Source organism: Diceros bicornis, chromosome 30 (genome assembly GCF_020826845.1).
Source record: "Diceros bicornis minor isolate mBicDic1 chromosome 30, mDicBic1.mat.cur, whole genome shotgun sequence".
NCBI classification, from domain to species: Eukaryota; Metazoa; Chordata; class Mammalia; order Perissodactyla; family Rhinocerotidae; genus Diceros; species Diceros bicornis.
Genome location: NC_080769.1, coordinates 6,674,890 through 6,688,854, shown reverse-complemented (window position 1 = coordinate 6,688,854; position 13,965 = coordinate 6,674,890). Strand labels below are relative to the sequence as shown.

The 13,965-nt window shown below is 46.3% G+C and overlaps 1 protein-coding gene across 1 annotated transcript in view; it reads left to right on the top strand.

Annotated features, from left to right (window-relative positions):
- Positions 1-13,232: 13,232 nt before the first annotated feature.
- LOC131394555 (zinc finger protein 709-like) overlaps positions 13,233-13,965 on the top strand; it is a 179,063-nt gene continuing 178,330 nt past the window's right edge. The window contains exon 1 of the mRNA XM_058525948.1: positions 13,233-13,295. Coding sequence (XP_058381931.1) covers positions 13,293-13,295 — 3 coding nt within the window. The 5' untranslated portion in view covers positions 13,233-13,292. The remainder of the gene's footprint in view (positions 13,296-13,965) is intronic.

The following is a 13,965-nucleotide window of genomic DNA, read 5'->3' as shown; positions in this document are numbered from 1 at the left end:
ATATATATACACATATACATACTGTATTATAAATTCTCTTTCTATATATACACATATAACACAAAGATACACACTATAGGTAGCGTTAGATAATTTTATACTACATAGTACATTATAATTTGGTACATAAATATCTCTTTCTAACATAGATGAAAAAGGACTCCACAAAATACTAGTACAGTAAATCTAGCCATATATAAAATGAGCTAAACAGCATGACCACGTGGAATTTAACCCAGGAAAGAAATGTTGGTTTTACACCTGAAAGTGAATTAACATAAGAAACCATTAATAGAATCAACATCAAAAACTACAGGATCATCTCAATAGATACAAACAAGCATTAGACCACGTTCAACACCCCTTCACGAGGAAAACACTCAATAAACTACAATAAACTCCCTCAGTAAACTACCTCAACCTGAAATAAAGCATCAATGAAAACCCACAGCTGACATCATTCTTGATGGTGAAAGACCGAAGGCTTTCTCTCTAAGATCAGAGAGAAGACACAGATGTGTGCTCTCACCCGTTCTACCCAATGTGGTAGGAAAGACGCTACCAGGGCAATTAGGCAAGAACATGGAAAAAACTTAACAGATTTTAAAGGACATATGTGCATAGCTCCAGACAGACATACAAAATCACAAAGATCTTGTCATAGCACATATAGGACACCCACGGATGCAGACACACAAACTCACAAACTCTCAGAGTTAAGGTCTCAGAGAGACAGAGATGTTCCCAGACACACAGGGCCCGGGCCCTCTGCACTCCTCCCCACTTTACTTTTTAGAGCCAATCACCATCAGACATATGGTATAATTTTATTTATATAACTTCTTACCTTTAAAATGTCAGCTTCAAAGTGAAGGAGGGATATTTGCTCTGCTTTGTCCACCAAAGCACTGACAAGAGATTTTCACATATTGAGGCATATGGGGTAACTATTCAGGTACAAAACTTCTTCAACTTGAACTAAAAAAGCCTGACTTACGACCTATCAGACATACATTGTACATCTGCTGTAACCATGAAAGTAAAGAATGCACTCTCAAGATAAGCATGCATACTTCCCCTCCTGTGCCCTATTAGTAAAGCCCACCAATGTTAATCCATCCCTCTCTCATCATCAGGGCCATGTTGACCCACTAACTGGCAACTGGATACCTCTTTGAAACTTTGATGAATATGTGTTCTGAATGTGTTTAATACATGTCCTTTGTTCTAAAAAGATATAAGCCTGTACTGAACACCATGCTTATCCAGAATGCTTTCTTCCTTTCTGGAAAAGGCCTTCCCTGATTATAATCCTCACTCTGGCTCAAGTAAAACTCAGCTCTCTTATTTATAGAAGGGTTATTGGTTATTTCATGTCAAGAGCAGCTACCGGAAGGCCTGTCACACCAATACTTCCTGCATATCAGGGCTCATAGAGAGACAGACACACACACACTCACATGGAAGCTTCACACAGACCTCATCACAGGCCCAGATCTTCACACAGTGCACTGTTCTCACTCCCATCCCACCTGGTAGAGGGGTGTCTCCTGGCTCCCAAATCAATCCCCAAAGAGGGTGTCTCAGCTCCTCCACATGGGGAAGGGATTTCACCCTTCCTGACACCACACAGGACAAAAAGTACATCTCTACAAAAAAAACACAAAATGGGAGACTGGATCGTAGAGTCAGAAACTAGAATGGCTGGAGTCATGATGTTCCAGCCCCTCTCACTGCTAAAAAAGCATCCAGAAACTCACTCATCATGAGTTGTCCCTCTGTCAATTTGCTTTTCTACTGTGAGCTCAGTGAGGGGACCAAAGGTGAGTATGTCCCCTGCTCAGCACTCAGGTCGTCTGCAGCAGGCTCCCGGGTAGACATCGCCTCTGCTGTGGACTCATATTCCCACAGACCTCACTCAGCCCCCTCACGGTGGCCCCACCATCTTAACTGAACGCTTCCTCCTTAGGATCAGTGTCCAATTTGTACCCTTGAGATTGTAATTTATGTAGGTGACTAAGTGACAAAAAGGACAAAAAGGCAAGTGTCATTGAAATATTACTTGTATTCCCCAAAATAAGGGGGCATGCCATGATGCGATGCATCATGTTTGCTCAGCAGGCCAAATCAGGAGTGGGACAAAAATCTAGGCCACAGCCTTTATTTCGGTTTCCACAGGAAACACAGGTCAGGGCAGTGTAAGCAGCTTAGGATTGGCTACTTTGAACAAATCCAACACGATTTGGGGTCTTGTCTGACTCTAGGTTGGTTTAGGGCAGAGGAGATATCATCTTGGTGTGTGAGAGGTGGATAAGGAGGTCTGTAGGGACAGGGCACTGGACTGGGTGGTGGGCACATGCAAGCCCTGCTCCAGACAGACTGGCCACTGCCAAGGTGGAGTTAGGTCCCCCTGGGAGAGGCAATGTCTCCCTATGTCTGAGAGGCCCCCAAGATGTCAAAACATCTTCAGAGACACAAAATAAAACACATGATTAATACAGTCAGAAAGAAGACAAGGATTTATCTGTTCACACAAGGGCAATTAGGCACCAAATGAAATAAAAGCATTCCAGATTTTAAGGACATACACACAGCACCCCAGACAGACATACAAATTCTCACTGGGCATACATGTGCACACACTCACACACAGACACCCAAAGTCACAAATCCTCAAAGACAGTGGCCCAGAGACACACAGCCCAGGCCCTGAAGAGGGGAGAGTCAGGGCCCACAATGGCTGCAGTGATCATCGTGTTCCAGCCCCTCACGCTGCTATGATCACTTTCAGAACCACGCCCCTCACCACATGCCCCTTCCTCACTCTGCTTTCCCATTGGAACCTCAGTGTGGACAACAAATTTCTGTTCATCATCGCCCAGCCACTGTGTCCCACCTGCACCCAGAACCCATATGGGTCAGCCCCATGAGTCATCCTCACTGAGGTGTTGATCACTACCCTGTCCTGGAACATTCACTGATCCGGGGGAGGAGGCCTCAGTATCTCAGACCCCAGGTCTCCCAGACACAGAGACATCACCTTTGGGACCCAGGAAAGCACTGGAAGTTGTTGCAAGAGCACACTGGGATGTGGCTTGGCTCATTTCTGCCCCTTCCCTTCAGGAAACAGTGAGCGTGGCCTCCCACAAAGGAGGGGGCATCACCTGCACCTGCACATTTCAGGAGGGGTGTAAATCCTCACCATTTCCCCCCACTTCCCTTGGTGTGGTGCCCGTTGCATTCTGGGTGCCATGTGAAGGGAGGGGCCCATGACTGTGGAGGGTCTGGCTGAAATCACCATTTCCCACAGGCCTCAGGGCTGGAACTCTGCACGGTGGGTCCTGTTCCAGAGAAAGTAAGCACTGGCCTTGGTGGGTGGGCTCCAAACTCACTCTGGAAGCAGGTTCTGAGGTGTGGGAGCCAGGTGTGGTCAGCACACGAGCCACTGAAACTGCACGGTGGAATGTGCCAGAGATCTGAGGGAGAGTGATGGAGGTACAGCAGGGCACTTGAGGGACTCCCAGAGGAGGGACAAGGGAGGGCATCTCCTTTTGACATAATTAGTGGTATAGAGACTATTGTGATACTGTGCTTGTTGGAGCAGAGGTGATGTGTATGTGACAGTGGGGAGTATTGTGCTCCAGGGGCCTTTGCCTCATGACATGGGTTCTGGGTTCTGTCACTGCCTCACCTCCTGGTCACCTGGGGTTGCAAATGTCAACAGAAATACAGGAAATCTCATTGAAAGTGGAGCAGGCAAGTCCTGAAGGAGGACCTCCCATGCAGTACTACTCACTGTATTTTTCAGACCCCAAAAAACAAGTGTACCTCCCATTCCTCAACAGGAAGATGCCTACCCTACACACCCCATCTGGAGGTAGGAAGAATTTCTCCTTGCCCAGTAACAGCCCAGCCAATGAGAAAATACCACACACAGCCAGTGAGAAACCACCATAATCAGCCACTGTCAACTTAGCAGGATTCAGTTTAAAGTTGTGACCCAAATAAACTCCCAAATCTATGGACCCTAATCAAGGACACAGAAATCCTGACTTTCATCAGGCTTTCTCAGTGTACACAAATTACCCTCTGTGTGACCCTACACTGTGAAAACTCAAACCTGTATCTAGAAATAGGCCCAAGTGAAGCACTGTTACAACCTCAGAAAGGGCATCACCTCCATCCCCCCCACCTCCTCCAACCAAACAACGCATGGTGCACCCCCAGCTTTCCAGGACTCTGTAGCTTCTCTCAGTATAAAGGCTCCTTTCAAGGTGGGGGAGAGCAGGGGGGACACCTACAAGGGGAAGCTCCCCCGGAAGAATAACTGGCCTTCAAGTACTTCCACTGAAGGCTCAAGGGGGTCGTATCTTGGAGTCATTGGCCTCCAAGTGAGGGAGGGGGCCTCATGACTGTGGAGTGTCTGGTTGAGTTGCTTTGGACCACACTGATATTTTAAAAAACATGAACCCAGTGTTTGAACAATCACACAAAATCACTCAAACCAAGTGTTTATGTGGAAAGGAGGGAAGAAGACTGTAAGGCACTTTGTGAGCTCAACAAGAAAACCTATAAGTATCTAGAGCATGCTGGGAAAAAACAATGTTACTTGTTATTTCCATGGCAAGAAATTGTTTTATAAACTATTAATCATCTTGAGCACTTCAGGTCTGCAAGTCTAACTCCTGGAAAGTTTGAACTTTTGAACCCTCCCAAAATTAAGGACCAGATTTCAGAATATTAGTACCCATGATGGGAGAAATAAAGAGAAAGAAGAATGGAATACATGCAAAGAAATATTAGAATAATTCATTTTTCTGTAATTTACCTTGTAGGGGAGGAAGACAAATCCTCTACCCTCTAGGTCCTTCTGTCTGAGCTACAAATTAAATTGACATGAGACAGGATAACAGGAGAAAATCCAACAAAGCTTTATAACATGTATACATGGGAGAGACCCAGGAAAACTGAGCAACTCGCCAAAATGGCGGACGCTGTGACCTTAAATACTATCTTCAGTTAAAGGCAAAGGAAGATGTAGGGGGAGAGAGGAGTCAGTTGAGAGATTAACAGAAAAGCACAGTCAACAAGAGTAAGGTTATTATGCAGATTCAAGTCCATGCCTTCTGCAATGACAAGAGTTTCTAGAGATAAGGTCATCCCCCCTTCTTCCCAGTACAGAGAGGGAGACATCTTTACAAATGGAGACTTCCCTTAGAAATGTAAATGTCCCTTACAAAGGGTAACTTCTACTCGATTTTCAGAGCTTCTTCCCTGTCTACAGTTTCTTAAAATTAACCAGCCGAAAATAATCCTCATGTCAAATAGACACATTTTAGGGTGGCCAATTCTGATCCCCCACAACCTCTTTGGAAATATTTTATATTGTGTTTCAAATTGTATCGATTAAATCAATTTTTATTCATTGAAAAACTGAGACTAAAATATAAGTGAATAAATCTTTAAAAGGTGGCTAACTTAGGTGGGGACAGTGCTGGCAGGACAGACGGTCCAAAATGTTCTCAAGGGCCGGCCCCATGGCTTAGCGGTTAAGTGCGCGCACTCCGCTGCTGGCGGCCCAGGCGGCCCGGTTCAGATCCCGGGCGCGCACCGAGGCACTGCTTCTCCGGCCATGCTGAGGCCGCGTCCCACACACAGCAACTAAAAGGATGTGCAGCTATGACATACAACTATCTACTGGGGCTCTGGGCGGGCCGGCGGGGGGGGGGGGGGGGGGGGGGGGGGTGGAGATAAATAGATAAATGTTCTGAAGAGGAAACTCCACCCAAAGGACTTCCCACAGGATGTCTGTGCCCAGAAAGATCCTGGGGGGAGGGGCACCAGGATTTCACACAATGTAGTTCCAGGTGGTTATAGGCTGCTTTTCACTCATGCAAAATATCCACACACACAAAATAAATCTTTTAAAAACAGCCATCCATTGACTGTGAGATAATGGTAAACAATTAAAATATTGGCTCTGTTTCACATCCACAAAGGACGACAAATAGTTAATAATGCTGTGAATCAGAGATGCGAACGTGGCATTCCGGAATTCTGGGAGGGATTCGAAATTTAGGCGTCTGGCGCCAGCACCAGGAAGACCTAGACTGAGGGGACAATGTCGTGGATTTGAGACCCTGCTCCCCAAATATACGGAAAATTCAAAATAAAATAGGTTCCCCCGGGAGGAGAAAGGAGGGACTGGGGACCCCACAGACCACAGCTCCTCCCACGCAGGAGCCCCGGAGACCGAGTCACGATTGTCCCTGATGCCCCTCCCCGTGGTCACCGCACCATCTGGGGACACGCGGGGCTGCGGGCGCAGAGCTGCCCAGAAAGGCTCCGGGGCCCAAGTCGCCGCGCGCAGTGAGCACAGGACGCCCGGGGTCCCGGCTGCCGGCCCCGCCCCCACGCTGCGGCCGGAGGGGACTGAGGTCCGAGCGGCGCCCCCGCGGACTCGGGCCCGCAGACTCGGAGGCGACCGCGGGGAGGCCGGTCCCGCCACGGCCGGTTCCGCCCAGACCCTCCTCTCTCAAACCCCAACGCCCGGGCCAAACTCTCACCATTTCTAAGTTCCCGGGTTCTCTGGCGTCCCTCCTACGACTTCGTAGAGGTCACAACGCGACACCGTCGGCGGCACAGCACCGTGAGGCTTCAATGGCGGAGGACAGGGGATCCCGAGCGCGGAAGGAGCGAGCAGCTACTTCCCGGTAGTTGGGCTCTTTTGTCCCACCCACCTGCCCCGGCGACGCCTCTGATTGGACAGCTCACAAGACCTCGCCCCCTCCTGCCTGAGTGACAGCCCCCTCAAGTTATGTGTCTGAGCCTAATGCCCGCCAGAACTTGTCCTTCCCAGGGAGATTTGCGTTGAAAAGTAGTGCTGGGAGCGCCCTCCTGCAACTGTGATCCTTTTACAAACACAATTAAAAGTCACCTCGCCGTGTGCAATAATTAGTCTCTCTCCATTTTGATCTATGTTGACAACGGGAGTCTGACATAGTTTTGCGAAATAGGTACACAGGCACAGACACCAGGGATGCATTAGGTGGGCATCCTTCCAGAACTTCAGTCAGGTTCAGAAAGAGAGCATTAAAAGCAAGAACAGGGTCAGCCTGAGGCTTAGTGGTTAAGTGTGTGTGCTCTGCCACTGGTGGCCGGGGTTGGGACCCCGGGAGCGGACCAACCCACCGCTTGTCCGGCCATACTGAGGCTGCGTCCCACAAACAGCAACTAGAAGGATGTGCAACTTTGACATATGTGGGAGATCAAGATTTGGCCACCCTGAAATCTATCTCTTTACCTTGGTTGTTTTCTCTAGGGACATTTGACCTCCCCTACTAACTGCCTAAAGAATTTGACATGGTGGCTCTTTCCTGGAAGAGATCTATCATGATGGCTGTAAAGATAATGTAGGATGGAGGTTACAATAGGAAAGGCACCAACAAGCCCCTCTTATCAGAAGTTCTGTCTCTCTGGCCACATTCTCTGGATGGCCCTGCGAGGAGTTACCAGACAATCATTTACATTTATAAGGAAAATCTCCATTTGTAAAGGTATCTCCCTCTCTGATTTGAGAAGAGAGGGGGATGGCCTCATTTCTAGTGGCTTATCAATGTGGAAGTTGAGGCCTTAAAGCTGCATAATAACCTTACTCTTGTTTACTGTGCTTTAGTGGTAATCTCCTGTAACTGACTCCCCCACCCCCAAAATCCTCCTTTGTCGTTGGCTGAACATGGTATTTAAGACGAGAATTTCTGCTATTGTGTTGAGAAACACAGTGTCCCTGCTTTCTCCCATGTATACATGTTATTAAACTTGGTATTATTTTCTCCTGCTAACCTGTCTTGTTAATTATTTGGCCAGCCATAAGAACCTTAAGGAAAAGGGCAGAGGGAGATTCTCCCTCTTCCCCCGACGCATACAACTATCTACTGGGGCTTTGGGGGAAAAAGGAGGAGGATTGGCAATAGATGTTAGCTCAGGGCGTGTCTTCCTTGGCAAAAAGAGTAGAATTAGCACGGATGTTGGCTCAGGGCTGATCGTCATCGCAAAAAATAAATAAATAAATAAATAAATAAATAAAATGAAAAAAAAGAAAGAAAGGGAGTTTTACCCAAAAAACGCATATTGGTGATAATCATATCGTGACAGAAAAGTGCTTATATATTTTAAATTTACAAATTAGGCACCATTTCTATTGGATGGTCATTAGCGAGTGTACATACACGCAAAGAGATGTCAGTTACAGACCTGCAAGAATTCTGAGGGTATGTGGAGAAAATCTCTCTTCTAGGCACATTTTCCCTGAAACCAATTTCTAGTAATAATAACCATTAAACTGTTTTCATTGCCAAAAATTTGATTGACATTTTTGGAAATTAAAAGGAATCGGGTGAGTTTGGGTGGGGCTTTGGACATTTGGACCTCGCAAATCTTTAATAAAGATGAGTGAAGGCCTTGGAGTAATGTCATCCTTTTTCTTGCTCTTTATTCCTCTCTCACCAATACAGGCAAGAAAAAAAGGAGTGAACCCTAAAAATAAATAAATAAAAGTGAAAAAGCCCATCTTCATGGATCCTTAGATTTAACACTGTTGAGATAGCAATACTTCTCAGAATGATGTAGATTTTCAACAAAATCCCTATCAGAAACTCAGTTGACTTCTTTGTACTGATGGTGCTCAGGGCAAGCTGCCCCAGGAAGAACCACTCTGGTATACGGATTATTTTGAGCTGAAGACAATAAGGACTCAGAGAGCTCAGGAAAAATATTGGAGTTTCCCCTCCCAAACTGCCTAAAGAATTTAAAACCAAAAAATCTGTTTTAGGAAGGGGTTATTATCATGACTGCTATAAAAGATAATTTAGGATAGAGGTTACAATAGAAAAGGCACCAACAAGCCCATCTTATCGGGAGTCCTGTCTCTCTGGCCACATTCTTTGGATGGCCCTGCGAGGAGTTGTCAGACAATCATTTACAAGGGAAGTCTCCATTTGTAAAGGTATCTCCCTCTCTGTATTGAGAAAAAGGGGGGGTGAGCTCATTTCTAGTAACTTATCAATGTGGAAGATGAGGCCTTGGGGCTGTATAATAAACCTTACTCTTGTTTACTGTGCTTTAGTGGTAATCTCCTGTAACTGACTCCCCCCACCCCCAAAATCCTCCTTTGTCATTGGCTGAAAATGATATTTAAGACGAGAATTTCTGCTATTGTGTGGAGAAACGCAGTGTCCCTGCTTTCTCCCATGTATACATGTCATTAAACTTGGTATTATTTTCTCCTGCTAACCTGTCTTGTTGATTATTTGGCCAGCCAGAAGAACCTTAAGGGAAAGGGCAGAGGGAGATTCTCCCTCTTCCCCCGACAGTACTCTAGATATTAATAAAAGAAACCTTAACTAAATTAGAGTCAAGAAGGCCTTTAGGCGGAGCTCTCACGCCCTATCACACATCTTCGGTTACACCAAACAGGAAAAGATGATAGTTTTCATCTTCGACAGGAAGTAATACTACTTCCCTACTGAAGGAAAATTTCTCTCTTCACCAGGCAATGGCCCAGCCAATGAGAAATGCTGCAGCTCAGCCAATGAGGAGCCGTTGCTGCCCTGAGCTGTTCCTTTCCCCAATGGATTTTCATTTAGAGCAGCCCCTCCCTACTCCCCCTTTTTCTCTATGAAAGCAGCTCCTTTTCTTTGTTTGCTGGGTTTGCCTATGGGTTGCCATAGCGTGCACATCCCAAATTGCAATTCTTTTGGCTGTTCTTGAAAACACTCATTTTGAGGTAAAATAACAGGCAAATTTGCTTTTTAAGTTGACAATAGAAATTGACAAGCTGTTTCATAAATTATATGGAATTGTTGGGGAACCAGGATAGCCACACCAGCCTTGAAAAGTAAAACAAAGTAGTAGGATTAATATTTCCTGATTTCAAATCTGACGTCTCAGCACAGTAATCCAGGTATGTGGTAATGACACAAGGACAGACACACAGATCAGTGGATTCAGTTGAGATTCCAGATATGAACCCATTCATCTATGGTCATTTGATTTTCAAAAATAGTGTCAAGAATGAAGAAAGAATATTCTTTTTAAAAATTGATGCTGGGACAACAGGATAGCAACATCCAGGAGAATGAAGTTGGACTCTTACATTACATCATATACAATAATTTACCAAAATGGATGGAAGACCTAACTCTGAGATAACACTATCATACTCTTAGAAAAAACAGGGGAAAATATGACCTTGGTTTTGGCAAAGAATTATTAGATATGACACCAAAAGGAAAAACAGTAAAAAAAAAGTTGAATAACTTTTACTTCATTGAACTTAATCCCTTTTGTATTTTAAAGAACACCATCAGGAAACTGAAAACACCCAGGGGAACCCCTGTGCTCTTCTGGTGGGAAGGTAAAATCCTGCCACCATTTTGGAAAACAGTATGGCAGTTTTTCCAAAATTAAAGAGAATGTTACCGTATGATCCAGCAATTTCATTTCTGAGTATATACTCAAAAGAATTCAAAACATGGATTCAAACACATATTTGTACACCTGTGTTTTTGAAGCATTCTTCACAGTAGCCAAATGGTGAAAGCAACCCAAGTATCCATCAACAGATGAGTGGATCAACAAAATGTGGTGTACATATACAACTGAATAGTATTCAGCTTTAAAAACAAACGAAATTCTTTTTTTTTTTTTGTGAGGAAGATCAGCGCTGAGCTAACATCCGTGCTAATTCTCCTCTTTTTGCCGAGGAATACTGGCTCTGAGCTAACATCTATTGCCAATCCTCCTCCTTTTTCTCCCCAAAGCCCCAGTAGATAGTTGTATGTCATAGCTGCACATCCTTCTGGTTGCTGTATGTGGGACGCAGCCTCAGCATGGCCAGAGAGGCGGTGCGTCTGTGCGCGCCCGGGATCCGAACACCGGCCGCCAGCAGCGCAGCGCGCGCACTTAACCGCTAAGCCAGGGGCCCGGCCCTGAACTATATACGCTTAAAAATGGATAAGATGTAACTTGTATGGAATAGATATAGAAGGTGTTCAAAAGCCATACTTCTGTGGTAAAATAAGTAAGTCGTGGGGATGTAATGTACAGCATGGTGACTAGAGTTAATTCTGCTGACTTGTACATTTAAAATTTGCTAAGAGAGTAGATCTTAAAAGGTCTCATCACAAGAAAAAAATTTGTAACTATGTGTGGTGATGGATGTTAACTAGACTTATTGTGGTACACCTGAAACGAATCTAATGTTACATATCAATTATATCTCATTAAAAAAAAAAACAAATGTATTGATCCATGCTACAACATGGAATTCCCTGAAAAAGTTATACCAAGTCAATGAAGTCAAATACAAAGACCACATATTATATAATCCCATTCATATCAAAGTCAACAAATATGGAAATTTATAGAGAAAGGAAATAGATTAGTGGTTGTCTAGTGCTGATGCTTGTAGGATCTAGGGGGGAAGATAGGGCAGTGATAGGTTAAGGGTATAGGGTTTTCTTTTTACATGATGAAAATGTTCTGAAATTGACTGTGGTGATAATTGCACGTATCTGTGAATATACTGAAGACCAGTGATTTGTAGACGTCAAAGGTCTCTATTATATGGTATGTGTGAAGCCTGCCCTGGTATCTGTTCCCCCGAATTGAACCCAGCATATATGGGGTTAAAACCAAAAAGCGCTCATTCCCCCTTCCCCGCTTCTCTAAGTTACATTCACATTCAGAAATTGGTTGTTTTATCCTTTGTGTCCCTGAATGCCAAAAGGCAAGTGGAGGTAATAAATTGTTAAAAGCCCAGGTGGCTACAAACTGAAACTCTGGCTAATTACCAGTTCTTGTGGTTTGTTACAGGGAGACTGATATCTCGAAATTATCAAGAAGCTGAAGCTCCCAACTCCTGGTTCCTGGCGCCGAATCCACCATCCATCACAGGGACAGACAAACAGAGGACACCTGCAGCTTCCCCACCTCAGCTAAACGCAGGCCGTTGGGAGGATGCGGGCTGCAAAGCCACAGCTCCCCTCCCCCGCCTAAAACCTTGTCAACTTTGTAATCGTTAATTGGCGGCAGCTGCCGTCCGCTCCCCAAGGCGAAATTTCGAGTGACGCGAGAAGATTGATTGATGGAGCCCTAAATCTCCTGGAGTAGGTAGAGATAACAGCCGGCTTGGCGCCAGAGGTCTGGGATCCCTCCTCCAACAAATAATCACAGTCACCAAGGAAACATTCTTTCCCACAGGCTTTCCTTTAAAAACCCCAACTCCTAATGCCTCGGAAGGACTGTGGATTTTGGGGCATGAGCCCATTTTGCTGCCTCATCTTGCTGACAAAATTAAACCATTTTTCTTTTCCTCCACCCCTGGTCATTGTGTTCATTGATTCGGCTACAGTGACAGGGTCTCGGGTTTTTCTGGCTACATGTGTATTGTCCCCCCCCACCAAAAAAACTGTTCGAAGAAGTGGATAAATGCATGAAGAGTTTTGCAATGCAAAAGAGCTTTGCATTTCAATCTCTTGAGCATATGAACACTTTCCAGGTACATCCAATATTTACATAACCTTTTCTGGTTTTTTCTGTTATATCAGTCCAAATAGGAATTGAATTACCTTAGGGAAATTATAGACTTTTACAAAGCTCTCTCAGGACACATTAAAAAAATGATCTAAAATAAGTTTCACTCCAGGGTAAAACGTACACCTGATATTGAATGAAAACATCTCATACCTAGTGGTTAGACTGAGAAGAGTCCTTGCGCTCAGCTAGGGCTGCGGCTTCCAACTTCCCGCCATAGCTAAGGGCTTGGGAGGCCATAGGATATTTTCAAGTAGGATTTGAGTAGAGGTGGGGAAGCATTGGGTGGAAAATCAGAGATGATAGTGCAGACAGACTAATTCCTACACAGGTTGAGGTGATATTAAGTGTGTTTGCAAAGAAGGGTCACAGTTCCCCGAGTGGCCTCGGAGCATTGAATTGCAACGGAAAAGTCCCCAGACAGGACAATTTCCAGCTTTGAGTTGGCTCAGACACGTTATCTCCATCCCTCTGTCACTCGGGCCCGAGGGCCTTTCGAACTGTCCAATCAGGGTCGGCTCCGGGGCAGGTGGGCGGGGCGGCGCTCCGCCCCCATCACGACTTCCTGCTCGCGCCACAGTCCTTCCGGTTACGAGCCGCTGCCCTTAAAGGCGTCGCTTTGCTGTGCTGCCGCCTCCGTCGGGCTGTGACCTGTGCCGAATCGCGGGAAGGACGCGGAGGACCCAGGAGACTTAGAGATGGTGAGCGTTCTGGCCGGGGTTTCGGAGACACGTTTGGGGCAGGGGGGGCTGGGCGGAACCGGCCGTGGCGGGACCGGCCTCCCCGCGGTCGCCTCCGAGTCTGCGGACCCGAGTCCGCGGTGGCGCCGCTCGGACCTCAGTCCCCTCCGGCCGCAGCGTGGGGGCGGGGCCGGCAGCCGGGACCGCGGGCGTCCTGTGCTCACTGCGCGCGGCGACTTCGGCCCCGGAGCCTCTCTGGGCAGCTCTGCGCCCGCAGCCCCGCGTGTCCCCAGATGGTGCGGTGACCACGGGGGGGACATCAGGGACCGTCGTGATTCGGTCTCCGGGGCTCCTGCGTGGGAGGAGCTGTGGGCTGTGGGGTCCCCAGTCCCTCCTTTCACCTCAGGGGGACTCGTGTTCTCCTGAGTTTTCTAAATGTCTGGGGAGCAGGGTCTCAAATCCACGACCCTGGCCCCGCTGCTCTCCCTGGGACTGGCAATAAATCCCTACATCTCCAGATCCTTCCTCACGTTCCCAAACGCCAACTGCCAGTCTCAGATTCACAGCATCATAGTCAACTGCAAACACACCCAGTATTTTAATTATCATTTTCCCATAGTCAATGGGTGGCCCTTTTGAAAGGGTTTATTTCTTGTTTGTGGATGTTCTACATGAGGAAAAAGTAGCGAAT